Here is a 24274-nt window from a genome sequence, read left to right as displayed (position 1 = left end):
CCCTTAATTTCCTCCAGGCTTGATTACTGTAACAGCTTACATATTGGTGTATCAAGTAAACACCTTCAAAAACTTCAATTTATTCAGAACTGTGCTGCCCGAACTCTGATGAAGGCACGCAAATATGAACACATTACTCTCATTCTTCAGAAACTTCACTGGCTCCCCATAACTTCAAGAATTCAATACAAAATCGCCCTCATTACTCATCTTTGCATCCATAACAATGCCCCTCAATACCTCAAAGATCTCCTTACCCCTCAATCTTCCACCCGTAACCTCCGGTCCCTAACTGCAAACCTTCTCTATCAGCCACGCTCAAAACTATGTACCATGGGAGACCGAGCTTTCTGCTGTGCTGCCCCTCGCATCTGGAACTCCCTCCCTGAAAACCCCAGTCAGTGGACAATTTTAAAAAAGAGCTAAAAACTATTTTGTTCAGGCAGGCTTTCCTAAGTGGTCCTTAGGCTTTGTTATTTTACCTTTTTATGTATTTTATTGGTTACTGATTTTAGATTGTTTTATTGTGGTTGTTATTGTATTGTGGTCTGTAGCACTTTGAGATTCTTTTATGAAAAGTGCTTTATAAATAAAATTTATTATTATTATTATTATTATTAATATTATTATTATTATTATTATTATGTCAGGAATCATAGATGAATCAGACAAGGAGGTGAGTTCAATGCTTTAATTTGCAGAGTGGATCGAAGTCGGAGACAACAGGTGAGTAACAACAACACAGAACATTCGGAGAAGCTTAACTGAAAGGTGATAGTCCTCTTTTCTTTCTTTCTTACAGATATCGAAGATGGATGATCGGAGAAGAAGGTTTCAGCTTGCTGAGGAGGTGAGAGCGTCTCAGGTAAGTGAGCAGGTAAGTGTTCGGGGAGTCTGTGAGTCATGGAATGATGAGACCAGACGAGTGGCTGCAGGGACAGTGCACTTAAATAGGAAGTTCGGGTGATGGGACACAGGTGAAGGTGATTAGTAGTCCGGGGATAATGAACGGGAGAAAGGCTGAGTGGGCGGCGAGTGTGAATGAGTGGGAGGTGATGATGAAAGTGGTGGAGATGGAATCCTGACAGTACCCCCCCCCCTCCCGAGGCGGCTCTCAACGACTGCGAAGGGGGCTGTCGGCGGCGAGGTCGCCCTCGACCTCTAGAAGCAGGACGGTCCGGATGATCCTCGTGGAACTGGGAGAGTAGAGTGGGATCCAGGTTGTCATCCCGTAGGACCCAAGAGCGTTCTTCTGGCCCGTAGTCCTCCCAGTCCACCAGGTACTCCAGATGAGGACCTCGCCGCCGGGAATCCAGGATGGTACGGACGCGATAGACCGGTTCCTCTTCTACTGGAACGGGAGGAGGAGGTACGTCTGTAGCAGTGTCATCTGAGGGAACAGGAGTAACAGGATCAGTGAAAGGTTTAAGGAACGACACATGAAAGGATGGATAAATCCTGTACTGAGAGGGAAGGTTGAGCCTATAGGTCACTTCGTTCATCTGCCTCTGGATGGTAAATGGTCCGATGGATCGAGGACTCAGCTTACGGCAAGGCAGACGGAGGCGGATATCCTGAGTCGACAGCCACACCTTTTGCCCTGGCCAATATAGAGGTGTATCGAGTCGGCGTCGGTCCGCTAGTTCTTTGTGCCTCCGTACTGCCTGTTGGAGATGCACATGAGCTGAGTCCCATACCCCCTCGCTCTGATGGAACCAGAAGTCGACAGCTGGAACCTCCGAGGGCTCACCCGACCAAGGGAAGAGTGGAGGTTGATATCCTAGGATACACTGGAAGGGGGTGAGCCCGGTGGTGTTTTGCCGCAGGGAGTTCTGAGCATATTCTGCCCAGGGGAGGTAGCGGCTCCAGCTGTCCTGGTACTGATGGCAGTATGTCCGCAAGTAACGTCCTATCTCCTGAATCTTCCACTCCGCCTGGCCATTCGTCTGCGGGTAGTAACCTGAGGAAAGGCTGACGGTGACCCCGAGGAGTTTGAAAAAGGCGTGCCATACCCGAGAGATAAACTGGGGTCCCCTGTCCGAAACTATGTCCTCTGGGATGCCGAAGTTCCTGAAGATGTAGTGGAAGAGAGCCTCTGCTGCTTCTAAAGCTGTGGGAAGACCAGGTAAGGGAATCAGCTTACAGCCTTTGGAAAACCAGTCAGAAACGACGAGTACAGAGGTAAAGCCTCCCGACTTGGGTAGATCGGTCATGAAATCAACCCCGATATGAGACCACGGTCGTCGGGGAAGAGGTAATGGCACTAGCTTGCCCTCAGGAAGCCTCCTTGGGGTGTTGGTTATGGCACAGACTGAGCAACCGCGGACAAACCTGGAAACATCCTCAGAGATGGACGGCCACCAGTACCGTTGACTGAGGAGCGAGAGGGTACACTTGCTACCCGGATGTCCAGAGCCCGGAACTGTATGAGCTGAGTCCAGAAGGGGAGTTCGAAGATGTGGAGGTACGAAGATACGCCCTTCTGGACCTCCCGGCGGAGCGGGTGGGCGTGCCAGTTCCTGGGCGATCTGCTGGTCGAGTTCCCAGAGGATGGGACTGAGGACTATGGCTGGAGGGAGGATAGGCTCCGGATGAAGGTCCTCAACTGAAGCATGATGGAGGCGTGATAGCGAATCAGCCTTGCAGTTCTTACTTCCAGGTCGATATGATACCACAAAATTGAATCGTGTGAAAAAGAGAGCCCAGTGGGCCTGCCTAGGGTTCAGTCTCTTAGCCTCTCTTAGGTACTCAAGGTTGCGAAGATCTGTTATTACCTCAAATTGATAGTTGGCTCCCTCCAGCCAGTGCCTCCACTCCTCGAGGGCCAGTTTGATGGCCAGCAGTTCCCGGTTTCCGATGTCATAGTTCCGCTCCGCCGGGGCTAACTTCTTGGAGAAGAAGGCGCATGGTAGGAGTTTGGGTGGCTCACCCTGCCGCTGAGAGAGAACTGCTCCCACTCCAGTGGAACAGGCATCCACCTCTACCACAAACGGAAGGTCCGGGTTGGGATGGACGAGGATGGGAGCCGTGGTGAATGCTTCTTTTAAGCGCTGGAAGGCCTGGACGGCGGTGGAAGATAAGGACAGAGACTTGGGCCGGCCTTTGAGAGAAGAGGTGAGGGGAGCACTGATCTGACTGTAGTTCCGGATGAATCGTCTGTAAAAGTTTGCAAAACCCAGGAAATGTTGAAGTTCCTTTACTGAGGAAGGTTGTGGCCGGTTCTGGATGGCTTCCACCTTCCCCTGGTCCATTTGGATGCCCTGTTGACTGATTACGTACCCCAAGAAATGAACGGTGGAGGTATGAAATTCGCACTACTCCAGTTTCAGATATAATTTGTGTGCTCGCAGCTTTTCGAGGATCTGGATGACATGTTGACGGTGTTCAGACATTGAAGACGAGTAGATGAGTATATCATCAATGTAGACGATGACGAAACGGTTGAGGAATTCCCGAAGGACCTCATTCATATAATTCTGAAAGACGGCTGGAGCATTGGACAATCCGAACGGCATAACCTGATACTCGTAGTGGCCTGAGGGGTCACGAAGGCAGTTTTCCACTCATCCCCATGTCGGATTCGGATCAGGTTATACGCACTTCTAAGGTCTAGTTTGGAGAAAACGCGTGCTCCGAGCAGCTGTTCCAGGGCGGCAGGAACCAGAGGAAGGGGATAGAGCAAAATATTCCGTTACAGTATAGTAGTAATGATTTTATGAATTTCTTCAATGAGAAAATAGAAAGCATCAGAAACACAATTGTAAATGTACAATCTTTTATGGTGTCTTATGATTCAGCCTCAATTATCGCCCCTCAAGAACAACTACACCGCTTTACAAATATAGGACAGGAAGAGCTAAATAAACTTATCATTGCATCTAAACCAACAACATGTTTATTAGATCCAATACCCACTAAACTACTGAAAGAAGTGTTACCTGTAGTGGAAGAGCCTCTTCTCAATATTATTAACTCGTCTTTATCTTTAGGTCATGTTCCAAAAATATTCAAACTGGCAGTAATAAAACCTCTCATTAAGAAACCGCAATTAGATCCAAATAACCTAGCAAATTACAGACCCATTTCAAAGCCTTTTTCCACCTTAGAAACATTGCTAAGCTACGTAACATGCTATCTGTTTCTGATGCAGAAAAGTTAGTTCATGCATTCATGACCTCGAGACTAGATTACTGTAATGCTTTATTAGCTGGCTGTCCTGCATCCTCAATAAACAAGCTACAGTTAGTGCAAAATGCAGCTGCTAGAGTTCTTACTAGGTCAAGAAAATATGATCATATAAGATCTATTTTATCATCTCTACACTGGTTACCTATTAAGTTCCGTATCAATTACAAAGTACTATTACTGACCTATAAAGCCCTAAATGGTTTAGCTCCTGTGTATTTAATGGACCTTCTATCGCCCTACAATCCATCGCGTTTGGATGGAACGCTGACAGTTTAAATACATGCATTTTTAAATAACCAATACATTTTTAGAATATATTTTATAAATATATACATCTGTAAATACATTTATTTATTGGATGAATCAAAGCATTATAGGCCAAATAAGTTACTACTGTACTTTTTCGGCATGTTGGTACAAGATAGAACCTTGGGTTAGGTAATAAAAGTTCCAGAAATTGGATAAAAAGTTTGTGAAAATTGGCCAGAAATTTATCATGATATTTTTATTTATTTTATATTCCAAAGACTTGCTCAGCTCCCTCTGAAGTTTATAGTGCTGAACTCGATACCATAACCCCAAAAATCTAAAGAAAATGACAGTGAATATGTTGAATAAGCTCCTATTTTCAGCCCTAAACCTAACCATAAACACAAAACCTGATTGATTAATTGATCCGGGAAGATGACTTGCTGGGCAAAATCGTGTTAAGTGTGTTCTGAGGTTATTTGTGATAGATGGGACCCAACTCGATGAGTGATTTGGCGTGATTTGAGTAAAATTTCTTAAAGGGGCAATAATAATCAAATTCACAGAGTTTTATGAGTCCCTCTGCCCACACTTTTTCAGGAGAGGCAGACTATGAAGAATGAGCGATTTATTTATTTAAAGATGTTTTCTTAATATGTAATCAAGCACAACGTCCAATCATGACAGTACTGAAATTTATTTTGGTACATGAATGATAAATTGGTAAAGAGTGGATAGGACCTCAAGAGAACCAGATCCACACAGCAGGACCTCTATTAAAATCTATATTAAACTATCGAGAATTAATAGAGCGAATCTGGGCACTCACTGCTTCCATATTCCCTGCTAGATTATTTCTTGCCAAGGGGCCAGATCAATCTAGTATTGCATCTCTCCACATCAACCAAATACATCAGTTGTTGATGATTGGGAAGTGAAACACTGCGATGCTAAAACGATTTAAAAACGTTAACCTTCTTTAATTTCATTTCTGAAACTGCCGTCTGACAAACAGACACACAAACATTTAAAGAAGAAAAGGTATGCCCACAATTCTTTTTCAAATATTGTCAAGTCTGAGATTTTAGTGTAAATATAAAAAATGAAGCAAGCTGAATACAGACAACAACATTTCATGATGCCTTGCTGATGTATACATAAGTACGAAATACACAGTCTGTTCCAAAACCTAGTGAGCTGCCTCTTCTATAAAGGCATTACTTACTATAGGCAGCTTCTTACTAGGGAAGTAACTGCCATGTAACCTCATATGTGACCGATTTGGAACATCGCCAGCTGTAACTTACTGCATGCAATACAAATAAGTGCGCATCATGGGAGACACAACTGATTTTAGTTAGCTGTTAGCATATTGCTAAACTAACAGCATAATACTCTACCCAGATAGCACACACACATCTCCAGGATGTCTTTAATGGAGCTCTTCATCTGGAAAACATTTGTTTCCATACATTCTAAACCAGAAACATGTAAAAGTCACCATGAAATCAGTTTGGACAATTCTGTTTTTTTCATGGACTTATTATAAATGATTTATCCGTGCACATCATTATTATTATTTTTTAAATAATGTGCCATCGTAATCTTTAATCAAAATAACTTTTGTCTTGCAGACATCTCTTCTATGATGATGTGTTTTACGGTGCGAGTGCGGGACAACCTGTCAATCACGAGATCATTATTCCCAGCAATAACAAGTCCCAACCTACATTTTTCTTTTTGAGAAGCCATTTGAATCGAATAATTTTCAAAAAAAAATTAAATGTCTATTGAAAGGGATAGATCATCCAAAAATGAAAATTCTGCCATCATTACTCACCCTCTAGTTGTTCCAAACCTGTATGAATTTCTCTCTTCTGCTGAACTCAAAAGAAGATATTTTAAGAATGTATCTATGAAAGTAAATGGGCCCCATCAACTATTTTGTTACCCCGATTCTTCAAAATATCTTCTTTTGTGTTCAGCAGAAGAAAGAAATACACACAGGTTTGGAACAACTAGAGGTTCAGTAGCCTAATGATGACGGAATTTTCATTTTTGGATGATCTATCCCTTTAACATCTGACAGGAAGCTACTTATTTCAGATTAAACCAGACGAAAATACGCACATCAAAAACACATCTCCACAATATATGTGTGCCATCAGGGTAAGCATACAAATACAGTCCACATGCAAATATTGGATAAAACAGTTCTTTTTAATTACACTGAATTATTTTAGTAGATACTTTTCAGTAATGAATCGACATTTACTTGAATGGAATCATTGTGCTCATCACAAAATTTGGCAGCTCACTAGGTTTTGGAACAGAGAAATTATATACATTTCGGATTGTCAGTGAACTAACTTTTCTATTTACAAAAGGCTCATTCTATCATGGTATATCGATGAACAAACAGAAAATGACTTCATATATGGAAAAAAGTGAGAAAAGAACATTTCCTGGTCTAAGCTGAGAGCAATATTCAGATTGGATGATTGGTTGGGTATGAAAGTGTTCACTAAGATTTCTAGCAAGAGTGTGGCTCCGGACACACATTCAGTAAAAGTCTGAGAACCAGCTCATGGGCGAGCACGAGGAAGGTCAAGGGTCAATCTCCTCTGGAATGATTGTGAGGATGACGTCTTCATTGCCACGTCGTACCACCGCTCTCAGACTCTCGTCTCTCTTGATGGATGTGCTGACGTCACTAGCTGACGTGATCCTCTGCCCGTTAATGCTGATTATGACATCACTCTCCTTCAGACCGCCACTAGAAAACAAAACAGGAAGCCGTTAAACCTATCTTAATTGTTCTAACTGTGCTTTTATTGGCTTCACATTATTGGATTCCAATTACCAAAAAGTATATATATATACATATTTTTTACATAGTTTAAAGGAGGGGATGTCATTAACTCGCTTGATTGTTTAGTGAGAAACAAATTTTTCCTCTGTTTCAGAATATATTTGGCTTACTCTCAGGAAATAGTGCTTACTACAGATGGGGTTTTACTTAAATATCATGCTTTCACTGTGTAGATTTTTTTGTAAAATACGTCGTGCTTTCAAAATCTTTAATCCCCACATTTTCTGGTTTGACATTCTAAAAATGGATTGTTGGATCTTTCTGACATCATATTTAATGGTAAGATATTAAACAAAAGTTTCTCATATCAGAATTTCATTATGTTCACATTTATATTAATGTAACATCCAACACTGAAATGTTGTAAAATTAACAGGTTTGACGTAACATGTTTGAAAGAGAAAATGAGTCATGAGTTATAAATTTATTTAATTACCAATAACTCTATCTGGATTTACTCAACAACTGTATCTACAGTATCATAGGCACATTGAGTATTAATCTGAATTTTGAAGGCAGCAACCTCAAATTTAGTTGTATTTTTTTAGGTTTTAGTCCTTTTTTTTCTCCCCAAATGCACCATTTCCTGAGAAATGGGCCATCTACACACTGTTTGGAATGGCTCTTGTCAAATTTGAGATACTGTTACATTAAATGGATCATGCTCTAATTCACAGTAATTCTCTTTAAATTCTCTAGCCACAAATTGTAACTATGTGCATTTATGGAAAAATCCCCAATACTGCAGCATTCAACTCAATTAGCTCTAAACGGGCTAACCACAATGACAGGAAGTGGCCACTTATGTACAGTTCACATCATCTCATTTGCTACAATTGAGTGGAATCATATGGCTACTTTTGAGTGAAGGTTCACCCACACACAATGAAATCCAACTAATTAACTAAATGAAATTTTTTTTTTTACATTAATTTATTTAAATTAATTTTAGTTACAAAAAAATTTGCTTAAGGCAAAGAAAAAACTGCTGCCTCAGCATGATTATGATATTAGGTACACATTTTGCACATGTTTTAGAAAGCCCAAAACTGTTAATTTAAATCAGAAAAAAATCTGTATTTAAATAGAGCATTTGTATGGTAAAGACAGCATCAAATATGAAACTATGGCCAAAGTCATTGAATTTCTTATTGTGATCTGGTTAGTATGGAAGCTTGTTTCCTTCACGCAATAAAAAATTCAGAGAAAAAAATGTCAAAATTGCAAAACTCACAGTTCTGAGATTAAAGTCTGAATTGTGGGATATAAACACATTCTGAGAAAAAAGTCTGAATTGCGAGTTAAGGCTATATCGGACTTTTTCTTGCAATTCCAAACTTATCTCACAATTTTGACTTTTTTTCCCTCAGAATTGAGATATAAACTTGCAATTCTAAGAAAAAAAAGTCTGATTGTGAGATAAAATGTCTTTATCATAGGTTTGAATGTGCACATTAACTTTTACTAATTGTAACAAATCCCTTCAACCACCTGACTTCATTCTTTCATGTGGTGCGATGGACTTACACTTCAGCTGGTGTTTTCGGGATAACTTCAATGACGTATGCTCCAGAGGTGACATCTGGGAAATCATTCTGTCTCTCCTTTAGCTCCTTAGCAAGTCTAAGAGTGACGGATTCAAAGGTAGTACAGATATAAATGTCATGTTTGCTGGAATCCAGCTTTTGCTATGTGTATTGGATTATACAATTTGAAATGACTAATTTTAGATGGCTGCTTCATTTGATTTAAATGTTCCTCAAGAATCACAATCACAAATACACAACAGTATTCAGAAAGCATGCCCTGCATTTGTGACTCACGTTGGGGTTAATGTCATCATTCTCACACCGATATACTTCTTTTTTGTGGCCGTTTTTCCTGAAAAATAAAGATATATTTATTGATCGATACTATAAATCTCAATCACATTTTAGTGTTTAAATAGAGTAGATGTTTTTGATTTAGCACATTTTAGTCCATCATTTTGCTCCTGACCTTTAGCCTGTCTGTCATGAGACTCAGCCAGGAACTGCCGGATCTTGTCAGAAGGAATGGCGAAGGATATTCCTGCTGTCACCTTCAGCGTGTTGATTCCTATCACTTCACCATCCTACAGCAACAGACACAAGAGTGAACACACAAATGTAAATGTGAACTCACACAAACACACCGTACATCTGCATGCACAGATGTCTTCCTGTCACAATGTGATACTTCCGACATTAATCATTATGAATGCACGCATGTGTTTATGTTCACGGCTGACTCAAAACACAGTCTTTCTACCAACAACATATGTTTCCAGGCTCATAAAGACTTGCCATAAACATTATTGACTGTGTAAACTTGGTCCTTGCTGCATTCTGTCACTCCTGTTAATTCGCTATCACGTAAGACTCAAGCTGGTTTAATTATTTGCATATGGGGAGGACATAATAACAAAGTAAAAATCTTACCAGGTTCACCAGGGGCCCTCCTGAATTGCCATACTAAAACACAGAAAGAGTTTGGGTTTATGAAATGTGTGCGATTCTTTTTTTTTCTCTATATAGTGAAGAGCTCTTTGCCACTAATGGGTCATGTACATAAATTTAAATCATAACAACAAGTATGTACTTGCTGCTGCCAATAGACAAACACAACAGACACACTGTGTATTGCTATAAATAAAACATAAAAAAATGTCTAAAAAGAGAATAAAGTGTTCAAAAGGGAAAGTGTCCAAATAAACAGAGGATCTGGTGTCTTTGTCGTGCCGGGGGAATCATGAAGGAGGGGCAGTGTTCAGTCGGCTATGGATTCAGGTAAGGGTCCGGCGTGTGTGCTTCTCCTCAGCAGCTCATCTTCCCTGAGGCCACGGCACATGGAGGAAATGGCAGACCAGCATCCTAACCAGTCGGCGCAAACGAGTGTTTTCCATACGGTCCACAAGTCCGGTAGTTTCAGCCTCAGACGTCGCGCCTACAGACCGTTGGCTGAATGTCTGATGCATTTGGCACACTTAACTGGAAACACTTCGGGTTTTTTAAAGTCATCATCTGATTGGTTGAATTCTGCAGGATTTCCGGGAGATGTGTGTGTCGCTTTCTTTAACGGTACACCTGAAAACGAAGATTCTGTGGCGCCAAACCCCTCAATGAAGTAGAACGCCGTTGTGTTCACAACTGTAAAAATGAGCGCTTATCAGGAACAAATAAACACTGGATTTTCAAAAGTATTTGAAATATGTAAAGTTTGTGGCATAGACTCAAATTTGTCCAAACGTTTTACACACCGTCTGTTATTTTAGGGACATCGACTTTACATTTTCACACCCCTAAACATGACACGGAACAAAAACAAACTGTGATTGGTTACTCTACATGCCAGTCAGACAGCCTCTGGGTGGTCCTTGGCCAATGAACGCTGCTATGGAGTCCAGACCTTCTGCCGCCAGTCTGGCTACGCGAGACTATGGGTCCGGTGACTCAGTCCATAAGGTGGTGCATAAACCCTCCATGCTCCCCTTTTGGACCCATGAGGACACCAGTGTGCATGCACGGGGGAAGAGATGCACTCTGCATTTAACAGCCACCAGTCCTGGTTGTTTACGCGCCCCTTCTCTCTTTCACACCCACTCCTGTCATGAACGCGTATGGGGTGGCACTGATAATGAGGGGGAGGCAGCTGTTTCATCACAACATACTAAATCGCATAGCAGATCTAGACAGGTGGAGCTGGGGAGGTGGAGGGTTTCAGAGGAACTCTTATAGCCCGCTGCAGGACTAGCCTACAGTGTTCATTGAACCAGACTATTTAAATGTTGAGCAAGCGATCAATGTTAAAGCTACTCTGTGTAGGATTTTCTCCCATCTAGTGGTGAAATTGTATATGACTACCAACTGAATATTACTTTCTAGTCCCTCACATTCCGAGAGTGTTTTAACTCATATGGTGGCCGTATTATTTAAAATCTGCCGGCAGTCACAGGTAATCTCCCCGTCGCATTCATCACGGTGCCACTGAGTGTAAAAACGCGAAAGGCGAAGCTTGAATTTTCAGGTATGTCCCTCTTTAGCTAATCTATTTTCAAGATGGAAGCGCAACATGGCTTCTGCCATTTGAGCGGCTAGCTCGTATGTATTCTAAATGGCAGATTCTACGCTTACGAATACTTGATTAGTTGGCAGAAGTAATTACACATTTAAGGAGCACAAAGTGTCGTTTGTGTCTGTTTGATCTTCTGTTTGTCTTCAGTATTAGTCACATGTCCTTTGTTTTCCCGCCACTCATCTATCTCCATGCCAACCGTCATTAGTCCATCATCATCACCTGTGTATTGTTAATCACCTTCATCTGTGCCACCTGGTTTTTGTTCATCAGTGCCTGTATTTAGTTTGCTTCTGTTCAGTCTGTCCTTGTCGATGTTACGATTTATTTTCCCCGGTGTGTATCTCCTGCCTGTTTGTACCCTGAGTATTATTATAAGTAAAAGTTCTTTGTTCTTGGATTTTCGAGTTCTCGTCTTCCTCTGCATACACCCACCCGTTACACAAAGTGTATTTTGTTAAGACTCAACTTAAAAAATTACACAGTGTAGCTTTAATGTATTTGATTTTGGTGGACTAGATCAACTAGATCATGCTACACACGCTGTAGAGCAAGTATAGATTTGCTACCGCCAATAGATACACAGACACGCTGCTGTCAGCATGCAGCAGTACTCAAGTCATTGTCTAATTAAAAAATATGTTTCTTATTAACAGATACAGACAAAACTGAACATCATTTCATTGATCCACTTAGCAAACAAAGACTGTTTATGTAATTAATGATCTAATGTAGTGTTTGAGCTCACATTGATGATGGCATCTGTCTGAATGTAGTCCATGTCAGAGTTACGCAGACCCAGCTCTTTGCCGCCTCTCTGGGTGGTGCTGACTATGCCTGTGGTCACTGTGTTCTGAAGGGAGAACGGACTGCCGATAGCGACCACAAACTCGCCTGGTCTCAGATCAGCTGATCTGCCCAACAACAGCACTGGGAGTTTCATCTGCAATATGAAAAAAAAAATACAACATGAGGCTTTAACACTATTGTCCTTGGCCATAATTGGTAATTGAATTCAATTTATAGTTTAAAGACAGAATTATGATACGGCCTATAGATTTCCTGAAATTGCAAATATGCCCCATTAAAATAAGTTATTCAATATATTATTAAGGTAACTTTATCTATTCAAATAAATACAATTATTAAAAATAAAATAATCTGTAGGAACTGTAGGGTGATGAGAATGGTTCAGGTAAAGTGAGGGTTTGGTGAGCAAACAGAGTCTCGGGCAGAAGACATCAGGTGATACGGAGCGATGAATGAGGCAGTAAGAAGGCAAGGGTTTTTTTCCAACACCAGGAGTATTTTATTTTATCATTCAGGTTAACTTTGGTTCAATGCACTGTCGGTGTGCTGCATAAGGGGATAACAAAGAAATAATAGAATTAGTGACAGTGATCAATCAACACAAATTGAACAATTATACAAATTAACAAAGGAGAGGCGAGGTTACTAATCACAGCTGAACAGGCTTTAAACATAATTCAAACAAAAAATCTTCCCACATGGCTCATGGCACATGTCTGTAGTGATGTGACATTTGAACCGAGGCGTCGGAGCTTGTGTCGAGAAAAAATTGGCGTGCCAGATGAAGCCGTGATTCGAAGCTTGTGTTGTTAACGTGAAAATCACGTGATTAATGACAAACGAGGCCTCGGTTTGTGTGGATACGTCATCGGTTCGGTCTGAGTGTCGCTTCCAGATAAAGGGGGTTCGAAACTCGCGCCACCTTGTGGCTGTTTTCAGGGGTAGTAGACGCAGTTGTGGTAGTGTCAGAGTCAGAGAGTTAGAGAACTCTCATTGTCTATGTCCTTACTGTGTCATATATGTGATCGGGCTGTACATTATATCAGGTTAGAAAAGTTATAGTATATTGTTATTATTAATTATAGTAGCTATATTATAGTCTGGACTGCTTTTTGTTTTGGATTGCCCTTTTGGATTTGTTTGCTTTTTGTGACTCTTTCTTTTTCCTGGTAATGGAGCCAGCAAGAAAGAAGAAAGACTCTCCTGTCTGGCCTCAACAGAAGCATCAGTATCCTCATTTATACCAGCTGGCACTGGCATTTTTATGTTCCCCTGCATCCTCTGTTCCAAGGCTGGAGAGGTTTTGTCCAAGAAGAGGAATCATCTAAACCCCAACACACTTGAAGAAATTCTGTTTCTCAATAAAAGTCTATTGTAATTCTTCCTTCAGCCACCCCAAACTGCAGTGTTGCAGTATGCTCCTCTATATCCCTAGTCCTATAAGCACAACACTGCACTAAAACTAGTAACCGTTCACTGCACAAAACCCACCAGAAACAATTCTTAATTTTTCCCACCCCAGACTATTCTGTTGCAGTTTACTTTATTACACTCCCTCCACCATAATAATCCACCCTCCATCACTTTTGTTGATCATACTGTCACTATCCGGACATATACGGACATCATAAGTCTGCTCAGGTCATTGGTTCAGAATATATTAATTTGTCTGCTATTTCTTTGCACAGTAGCTAGGTGTCACTAGTGAGCAATGCTGAATGAAGCTATAAGTCTTCGAGACTTCGAGACTCGAGACTTCGAAGCTATAAATATTCGAGTAATGAACCTTTGGGGTGAAGAAATGGGCTGCAAGGTCTCAGTGGTTCAGGAAGCCTCATTTTGCCATCACTACATGTCTGACAAACAAAGGAATCAATCAGCAGTGCACATGTTAACAGAGTGACAGTAAATCATAAAAAGGCATAAAAAAGACAATCAGATTGATAGATGGGCTCACGCTATTTCATACAGACGCACACAGTATGCATCGCAGTGCAAATAGAGAGTGCAAAGAATGAGCTAAAGGGTTCACAATCAATTTATAGACAACAGGTGAGGTGGGCGTGGTCAGGTGGCAGGTGTCAAAAGTATCCTTGAAAGAGCGAAATGGAGTAGAAAGGGAATGGAATGGCAAGAATTTTTTCATATTCATTAAATATTTTAGCAATCATTAATTAACAGAAATGAAGTAAGTAGGCCTAAATCTTCAAGCTGTTTTTTTTCCTGCTTCCCAAAAGCAAATGTTATTGCTCATAGTTTGCTCTCTACAGCTCAGGAGACTTAACTGAATTCTCAGTTTGAGACCTGCTCTGAGGAAAAAATTATTTTAATCGTATTTGGTTACACTTTATTTCGATAGTCACTTTAGACACCTTTAGACAAGTAACTTTTCAACTACATGTCAACTAACTGTCATTAGAGTATTAGTAGAGTGTAGTAGACTGTCAGTAGACTGTTAGGTTAGGGTTAGGTGTTAGGTTTCGGGTTAGGAGAACAAGTTGACTTGTAGTTGCTAAGTTACTTATAGTCAGTAGGATGTCTGTTGGGGGACCAACAAAATAAAGTGTTAGCAGATATTAAGCAGACAGTCTACTAATACTCTAATGAGAGTTAGTTGACATGTAGCTGCATGTCAGTTACTTATATGCTTATATGCATGCAGTTACTTATAGTTAGTAGAATTTCTAAAGTGGACTATCGAAATAAAGTGATACCATGTATTTTTTAACTCTCCGGCATCATCATGCAAATGTTTCAGTCCATTCTTCCTACAAATGTCTGAAAATCAGGGGATTTCTGAAATGTACTACCACTCAAAGTGCCACCATTTCTGTTAGGTTAAAGTGTCACTATAATGCTTTTCCAGATATTACCTTTCATGTAGTGTGTAATATAGATTGTGAATATAAAATGTCTGCAATGTTGTTGTAAACTATTTCAGAGTTATTGTCTCGCAAAAGAAAGAACCAATTCTGAATTGCCTGAAACAAGGCATCAATAATTTTACTTCCTGCACAAACCTATGTAGGTTTGAAACAAATTTCTGATATGTAATGGGCATTTAGTTTCCGATTGGTAGACCAATCACAACAGTGTGGGCCATCTGACCAATCAGAGCAGAGAAAGCTCTTGGAAAGGAGGGGTTTAGAGAGCCCGAATCCTGTATCAAACTGTTTCAGACACTGGGAAACGTTGAGACTGATGCTGCAATGTATGTTATGAGAAAATGTAAGTATTTTTTTTTACCTTGAATGCATGTAAATCTATTTTAGGAGACCTCCAAAACAAAATTAGGAACCTTTAAAAGTAGCCTAATAGGGGCACTTTAATACATTGGATTCCCATTGATTCTTCATTGCTTCTTGTTTTACCTACTTATTGCTTGTGTGTTTTGGGTTAACACATTCTTTGTATGGTTCAGCTTGTGGATGAATGCTCTTACATTTTCCTCAAGTGCTCTGATATGGCTAGCTGAGCTGCAAGGCAGTAAAACACACCCATAATGCTTTCATCAACATACAGCTGGTATGGGGTTCTTCTGGTCAGTGGTTGTTTTACACCAAACATGAAGCTTGACATAGTGGCTAAACAGATCTACCTTCATCTCTATGTGCTGAATCTGATGGGATGTCTTGCCCTGTGATGCTTTGAAATGTTCAGATGATCTTGCAGATAATGAAAGACCTCAAAGAGCCACATGAGTAAGCCACACACCTCAGATACTCAGACTAAAGAGGACCACGGCTTTCTGATGTTTACATGAAGATGTCCTCCATGTTACTCCCTGCTTGAGTTCCAACTATTTGCATGTCTTTTTATACACCTGATCCAGTTTTAGGTCTGGGTTGTTTTAACCCAAATTTGGGTCAAATATGGAACAACCCAACCATTGGGATAAGATTTTAATAAATAAATTCAACCCAAAGGCTTGGTTATATATATATATATATATATATAACACATACACACTTTTTACAAACTTTTATGTTATATGCAATTAATCGCATATACAGTGAATTGTATATGTGAGTAAGTACATGTGTAAGTAGTTTTCTAGAAATGTAAACAGAAACCAGATATTGAAAACAGACATTTATGAATTAATTTACTTCCTTCAACTATTCCATCAAATACCTTTTTTTTCACTATCCAGCAAAAAACATGCACAGGATTGTGGTATATCATAGGTGTTATAGGAGGTTGCTGTCAGACAGATGAGGAAGACGTATACGATTCAATTCAAAAGGTTTATTCTCTAAAGATCTAACAGGAAGGCAAACGGATAGCAACACACACTGAACATAGACAATAGCGGACACTGGACTGTAACAGAACTGAACATGTATACAGGTGTTAATGATAGTGACTGATGAGTGCACAGCTGAACGTGATTAGTGTCCGTGACAACAAATGAGTGACGTAGGCAGGTAATGACAAAACATAACCTAAGTCCAAATTAACGTGAGGGGATGAGGGGATGGCAAGGGATGGTTAAGGGGGCTGGCAAAGGGATGGCAAAAACAGGCAGATGAAGAGGATGAGGGGCTGGCGAAGGGATGGCACAGACAGGCAGATGAAGAGGATGAGGGGCTGGCGGAGGGATTGCACAGACAGGCAGATGAAGAGGATGAGGGGCTGAAGAAGGGATGGCACAGACAGGCAGATGATGGTTCTGGGGTTGGAAGGACGACCGGGAGGAGGACGAACAACAAAGTCCAGGGTAGTGATGGAGGTGGACTGAGCCAAAGGGTGGCCTTGAGCAGGGGATGATGGCTGTTCATCCAGGCCACAGCCAGAGTGGTGCCCCACGGCAGAGTTGACAGAGCCCACCGCGCAGCCGATGAGTCGAGGTAGTGGAGAGATGGTGAACATCTTGAAGGCCTTGACAGAGCCGCAGCGATGACCTCCCGAGAGCGAGGTGGAGATCCAGAGGTCTGAGAGTGAGATGCAGCGACCGAGGGTGGAGGTGGAGCCTGAGGTAGAGCGGAGCAAGCCATAGCAGAAGGGCTGGAGGACCAGAGAGCAGCGGACGGTCCGCAAGTCCGTAGCGGAGGTGAAGCAATGTCTGACCTCGGCTCACTTCCGAACCCTCGACGTCCATCAGCACTCCCTCGAAATTATAGACTGTTATATGGGAAGGTGGTCTGATGGGCGAGATCCAGACATTTTTCTAAATGTTCTCCCTGCTCAAGGCAGAAGCAAAAACACTGAACAGGAAAAATGGAAAAGAAAAAATCTTACAAACTCGTTCACTTGTTTGGTCCGGTATTTTGTCCCGGGTGGTTGCAGACAGACAGATGAGGAAGACGTAATATCCAATACGAAGGTCTATTCAGAAGAGATTCAAATACAAGGCAAATGGATAGCAACACACACTGAACATAGACAATACCGGACACGGGACTGAAACAGAACTGAACATAATAGGTGTTAATTACGGTGACTAATTAGAGCACAGCTGAACGTGATTAGTGTCCGTGACAACAAATGAGTGACGTAGGCAGGTGATGCCTATAACATAACGAGTCCGAACTAACGTGAATGCGACAAAAGGCAGCTAAGGATACATTTACTGTATACACAAACATTTAATTCAGATGCATTGATGCCTTTCTATATACACTGTCTGTATTTTTAGGTTTCAGACACAGCCTTGATAAAGTTTTATAGCTCTGTTCATTCAGCTGTTATGTCGTTATATTATAACAGCTGCAATATTATAATACATGACTACTTCTGAAACAAACCAGACAAAAACTTATCCCTTGGTTCTGTCTGTTATTTTTTAAATGAATATTAGAAATATGCAAATAACTGAACAATAGCATATTAGTTTTATGTGTGGACTTGTGTGTATATGCACCAGACTTTTGGTTGTCATAAAAAAATAAATGAAAGTTCAATCAATGCCTGCGGTGGCAACAGCTGTATGGTTGATACCACTCTGAGTCAGATTAGAGCCTCCCTTTTCACCCTTGAGATTTCAACACCATTCCCCTTCTGGCAACAGGAAAAGAGGGAGGAAATGAAGATAAAAGTTTGGTGAGAAAGAGAAACGGCTGCTCATATCATCAAGCTGTGACTGGATGGAAACATATCTGTTGAAAGAATCGACTACAAACTCACGTTTTGTGTAATCTGAAAAAAGAGGAAGAATACAATTGATTGTTTGCCTGCATTTAAAATAAAATGTGATTGTTTTTTTCAGGATGTCCATATCTGAGTCTGTGTGTGCACTGTGCACTTATGTGTTTTGGTATGTGCAGCTGTCAGCTTGTAGCCTAAGGATAATTCCAGATGCTTGAATAGAAATTATGGTATCCTTATTAAGGGGAGAGTTTCAGAAAAGCTGGAATGACATTTGGCAAACATGTTATCTGTGTGCTAAGTCAAGCATCACTGTTACTGTTGCTTATACTTAGGCTTAGTATTTTTAACAAAGCCCTAAACTTAAGTACTAAAACTCTTTATGTAAATCATCCTACACCATGCTTCAGACATGAATGGCAGCACAAACCATGAGGCTTATTTGAATGAGGTGCTATGTACTTTCTAAGACTAATTTATGATTTTGGCCCAGTAGGGTTTACCAAACGGGGGCTCGTAAATCAATGAAAAACTAATAAGTAATTAAATCGAATGTAAAATCAAAATAAAACTGAAATAGATTGACATGATATAAGTTTGATCAGGGACATCACTAGATATTCATAGATGAGGGGCCAAGCCCCAAAACGTATTTTTATTCATGTAACAACAGGAGTAAAATTTATCGAAATAATGTTGTTATTTATTTGTCAAGGTTGGTTAAAATTATACCTGTCTCATAGTTTGTGTTATACACTCATCTACAATATGACTAACTTATTTTTATCCAAATAAAGAAATTAAAGTCCACTAACACCTAACAAAAAGAACATAAATGATTGTACCCTGTAGCAGCCAAAATACTTCTTGGATTGCAGGTTGATCATAGGCCCTATATTAACTTTAAATCTCAGGGGTATTTCAAAATAAATATTTGACGCCTAAAGGGTTCAGCTCACAAAGAAGTTTGGGAACCCCTAGTGTGGTGGACCATGAGATTTTTTTTTTGTCCTATTACATATTAATTAACAACAAATTGTTTAAAAACGACCCCCAATGAAGTGTACAGGTAACTGACTGAAAGTGCGGACCAATTATAATTCACTGTGGGATGGAGCAGGTTAGGGGCCGACAGCTGTGGGTGCGGAGCGAGGCTGGTGGAATGAAAGCTAATGAGAGACATGAGAGACACCTATGTAACATACGGCCTACCAATCTCGAATCCCACAAAGGAGCTCCGGAAGGATACATTCACCATTCACGCAAAAGGTCTAAAGGGTTAACTGAAATTCTCAGAGGGTAAAAGAGAACAAAAAACAAGGCCATATTTTTGGAAGAGGAGGGAGTATGGGAGAATGCCTGCTGAGCATTCCAGGCTGTCTTGTTTGCAGATGCACAATCAATGCTTAGCTAAAGATAACATGCTACTGTTCTACTCCTTCACTCTCTCCCACAACCTCTGACTGCATCTGACAACCTACAATCCTGCTCTTAAACCCAGCAGGCTACGTCCTGCACCAAATCTAGCTTTGCTAAATTTAGTCTTCAAATTATATGTGCTTTTGTGCTAAAACAATATGCATTATATGTACCGACACCAGTACTAAACACAAGAGACAGAAAGACATAGGCCTATTAGTGGAATTGTCCCCTTCTCCTAAATTTGAAATACAACTTGCCACGGACTGGCAATAGTCTTGTAACAATGCTCATACTTCTGATACCTCAATTTTTAAGATGAAATAAATCAATGCAGAAAAAAAAAATATATTCTTCAAATAATTTGCTGGGTCTTTAATAGGGATGTTCCTAGCCGATCTCAATGATCGGTATCGGGGTATTTTTATCAGTTCTCCTAAGCCCAATCCTTAATTATACATTAGCTGGTCTCGTGCAGTAGGTGGCGGTATGCATCTTCAAGTGGGATCTTCAACCGCCATTAAAAGGAAAAGAAGCAGCTCAAATGCGCATTTGTGAATGTAGACTGTGTTCCAATTCAAAGACTGCATCCTTCGAAGGACTCAGACTTCAATGGCCACGCCTTTGAAGGCCACGGAGGTCAGACTGAGGGTTGTTAAATGGGACATTTATAATACTATTATAATACATATATTAAACTGTCTGAAAACAAAATAGGGTTCACAAACTGTTTAAATATGTTCACCATGGTCCATTTCTGTATATAATAAAAGTATAAACTATATATAATCGCATTTTAGTAAGATATGTCAACATTTGAACTGCTTTAAAGGTTTTTTTTTACATTAGATAAGTTGAAACCCAATACTTATGTTTAAAAGTGTAATTCAGAAAAATTCTCTCAAAATCATGTCATCACTGCTACGCAATGAATTCTGGGGTAGGCAAGGCCATGAGGAATCCATCTGTTGTATCCTTCAGCTAACAGAAAATGAAAGACGCATTTAGAGGCCGCATTTGAAGGAGCCTTCGAATTGGGACAGCCTTTGTCACGCGATCGGCCTTGAATGCGCCCTTTGAAGGATGCAGCCTCTGAATTGGGATGAAGCAGAGATCTGTTCTAGTGCGTCACACACGCACATTCAAACTTCCTTGTTTAGCATACTGTATATAATCTATGTTTTGACATCGCAAGCTTCATGCTTTCTAACCTTATCTCCACTTTTTTTTATTTTTGTTGCAATTCTTCTTTTTGTTGTACATATAAAATACAAGAAGTTCTTATCAGCAGTCTCATATTCATAATCGTGATCACGCAGTCCAATACAGGCCTATTAATAATTACTGTAGTATTGTTATATTGGAATTGCTCTAGTGATAGATGCCCCCTTTTTACATTTGAGCCCCTGCCCCTGAGAAACTCTCTACACAGCCCAGTAAACATTGGATTGATTTTAGTTGATTGAAGTATCGGATTGGGACTCGGTATCGGCAGATACTCAATATTCAATGACTCGGACCGGGTCAGGGCCACAACAAAACTTGATCAGTGGCATCCCTAGTCTTTAATGTTGAAGATTTTTCTTTTCTTTGCTCTCAGTCAGGACTAAAAAGAGAATTTCTGCATCTGCCTGAAATCTGATACTTTACCCTTACTGACTATTACACAAAAACCAGGAGAAATGACATTTAGTGCTGATTGTACTAACTGAAGTGCTGAACTGTGCAAAATGGTGAAAGGTGATCAGGTGGTTATGTACAAACATGAGCGGATAAGTTACAGTAAATGATGAGCAACGGCTCCTTGTGAAATTCTAAGATTTGAAGTGTTGTTTATTGTTATTATTTATTTATTCATATATACATTTATTGTACTGTATTCATTTTTTTTAAAAGGCATGCTGCGAGCTATACTGCAATGGGGATAGCACATTGCATTTATATTCAAAATATATATTATAAATGCAAATACTAAATTTTATGTCAAGATAGTAGCAATGTGACATACATTCCTGTCTATGTTATTGAGACATAGCCATTTTTTTTTTACTGTGCAGTATACAGTAAGCAGTACAGCATAGCTTTCCAATCCAAACACAACCATAGTTTATCTAATCTTTATCTTTTAGATGAAGCTCAAAGGGAACACAAATTAACAGAGCATGTTTTGGAATCAACAGATTTAAGCAGGTTGGAAAAGTATGGAAAGTATGTACGGTTGTCTCATACTTCCATCTAATCTTGATGTTTCCTTTGTTCTTTAAGTTTAATTTTCCATCAATCAGCTAACAAAACATAATAATCATTGATCGTTCTGCAGGACGATTTAATCAGCTTGTGTTGTCTGTTAAGAGTGGAAGCGGATTTGACGACTATTTCATTAAATCCCTCTAATCTCTTTACAAGCTGATCATTGATGTGAATTTAGAAAGCTCTCTGAGAAGAGAAAACAAACTACCACTGCCAGACCTACAGAGATGAATTATCGCAACTGATGAGTCAGATTTTACTTCCACAGGGCAAAATGACTGGCCCAATTTCAGACAGCTTAAAACTCGATGTAGATCCAATCTGAACTGATGTTTGACTCTGTTTGTCTCTTTTGTAGCTGACATTTTAGCCTATGACTGTAGGTTGTTGTAGTGTTCAACAGCCTCAAGATGTTCCATCTTTCATGGAAGGGGTTACTGAGAATTGCTAAATCAAAGACTGTTTTCTTTGAACTCTTGTATTATGTTAAAAGTCTGTGTACAGTCATTATGTTATGGGTCAACTGGACCCTATAATTGGAAACAATACAATTCACAAACAATAAGTATACCTTTAACTTTAATACTTCTCACAGATTACCAAAAAAGTTAACATGAGAACATATGATATGATTTTAACTGTACATAACAAATATTTTTAAACATTTGCTTTTCACAAAATGTGAAAATTATAAACAGTATTATTTTCTATTGACATTTTGATTTTATTTGCATTTTGATTTTTCTGAGGCTCAAACAGTAGAGCATGGTGCTGACAACAGCAAGATCATGGGTTCGAAATCCAGCAAAATTCACCATGAATGACCTGATAAAAATGTACACCTTCAACGTAGTGTACATTTCTTCTAATTAAAATCTGCGAATAACTGTAAATACCCTCAGAGGCCAGTTGAGAAACTCACATAATATTATATTTAAATATATTTTACTTTTGGGTCTGTGCACCTACCTTTAACCATGCAATTTATCTGTTCAATTTGCCAGCATACACACAATTTCAAGAAAATCATCCTAGGTTAACCTGTATTTCCGACAACTCGAAACTTTGTTGTTGGTCAAAGATATTTAATATACCTGAACAAATTTAAACATCAGATACAAGTAAATATGTTCACAGCTCATCAAAACCTGTCATGGCTATTAACCATTGTTCTGTGAAACTCAAAAGATTGACCAATCAAACCCCTTAGTAGCAGCAAATGCATTCTATGTCGGTTCAAATCCTTGAGTGGTTACACTGACAGACTAAATGCCACAAAACTTTAAATTTCGTGTGGTCCTTAAAGCTATTCACCTTAAACTTTCAGTGTATGCTGTCTGGAAACATCCTGGGGATGTTATGTATAGCCTACAAATTTGAAAACATGTAAAACTACAGGAATTAAAGAAGTTAAGAAATTAAAGAAGTTCTCTCAGCCCACCCATAAAGATGATGAGAAAAGCATCCACATTCAAATGGCATTCTCCCTGTCTAAGCGTGATCTGAGCATCTCAGTGAGATTTTAGCATGCCGTCAATTGTTAATTGGTTAAAATGGCAAAAAAACAAAACACCAATGGATAGTCCAAACTTCATCCATAAACATATTGGATGAGAAAGCTCTTTTGTAAATAATTAAATTGTTTTGAAATGGCTGTTGAGTCAAAAGACACATGATATGAATACATATGTATTGTGTGTAAAACCTCCATCTAGAGCAAATCAATCCCAGCTGAGCCCCAAACATCCTCTCTAAAACTCCTGTTCTGCCAGAAAGAGCAGGAATCTTCGACTGGTTCTTCCTGTTCCGCAGCAACTGTAAATCAGATTCCATTGAGCTGGTAATTCCAAAATCACAGTCACCCTGCCATAGGTCAAACTGACAGTTTAGACGTTTCTGATTTTGGCATCATGTGTATTTACAGACAGGGACTGTTTATGCCAAGTCTTAGCTTTTAGCATCACCTTTTTACAACTTAAATCACAAGGCAAGCAGCTCCAATCAATCTGATACAATGCCAGAACCCAATTGCCTGAAGATTCTAAATAAAATATATTGCCATATATTTCTACTTTGAACACAAATTCACTGTGACATTTCATAAAGATGGCTCTAAATCATCCATTTATCAAAATTTTTGAATGACAAACATATTTGCCATTGCAACAAGGAGTCTGACCCAATTTTAGTGTCTTGCCCCATCATGGAAAAAGGCAGTAAGACTTTCTTGGAAGACAAGACCAAACCCTTTCAAATATGCGCTGAAATAACCCAGGATAAATGATGACTGCCAGACTTCATCTCTTA

The 24274-nt window shown here is 39.9% G+C and overlaps 1 protein-coding gene across 2 annotated transcripts in view; it reads right to left on the bottom strand.

The window, feature by feature from the left end:
• Nucleotides 1-5118: 5118 nt before the first annotated feature.
• The window catches only part of htra1b (HtrA serine peptidase 1b), a 63749-nt gene continuing 44593 nt past the window's right edge, over nt 5119-24274 (bottom strand). Inside the window, exons 4-10 of one of the 2 annotated variants that reach the window (XR_013195584.1) lie at nt 12150-12344; nt 9769-9801; nt 9308-9422; nt 9133-9190; nt 8837-8932; nt 6804-7213; nt 5119-5634 (exon numbers count right to left, since the gene is read on the bottom strand). Coding sequence is in view for 1 of the 2 variants with exons in the window: in XM_077205929.1 (XP_077062044.1) it covers nt 7045-7213; nt 8837-8932; nt 9133-9190; nt 9308-9422; nt 9769-9801; nt 12150-12344 (666 nt within the window). In the remaining variant the exon portion in view is untranslated. Of the gene's footprint in view, nt 7214-8836; nt 8933-9132; nt 9191-9307; nt 9423-9768; nt 9802-12149; nt 12345-24274 lie in introns of both variants that reach the window. The other variant, XM_077205929.1, reaches the window with a different exon arrangement.

Source organism: Siphateles boraxobius, unplaced genomic scaffold (genome assembly GCF_051911475.1).
Source record: "Siphateles boraxobius isolate OS27281-9 unplaced genomic scaffold, OSU_SipBor_1 55, whole genome shotgun sequence".
Classification (NCBI taxonomy): Eukaryota; Metazoa; Chordata; class Actinopteri; order Cypriniformes; family Leuciscidae; genus Siphateles; species Siphateles boraxobius.
This window is presented reverse-complemented; position numbering and strand designations above follow the sequence as displayed.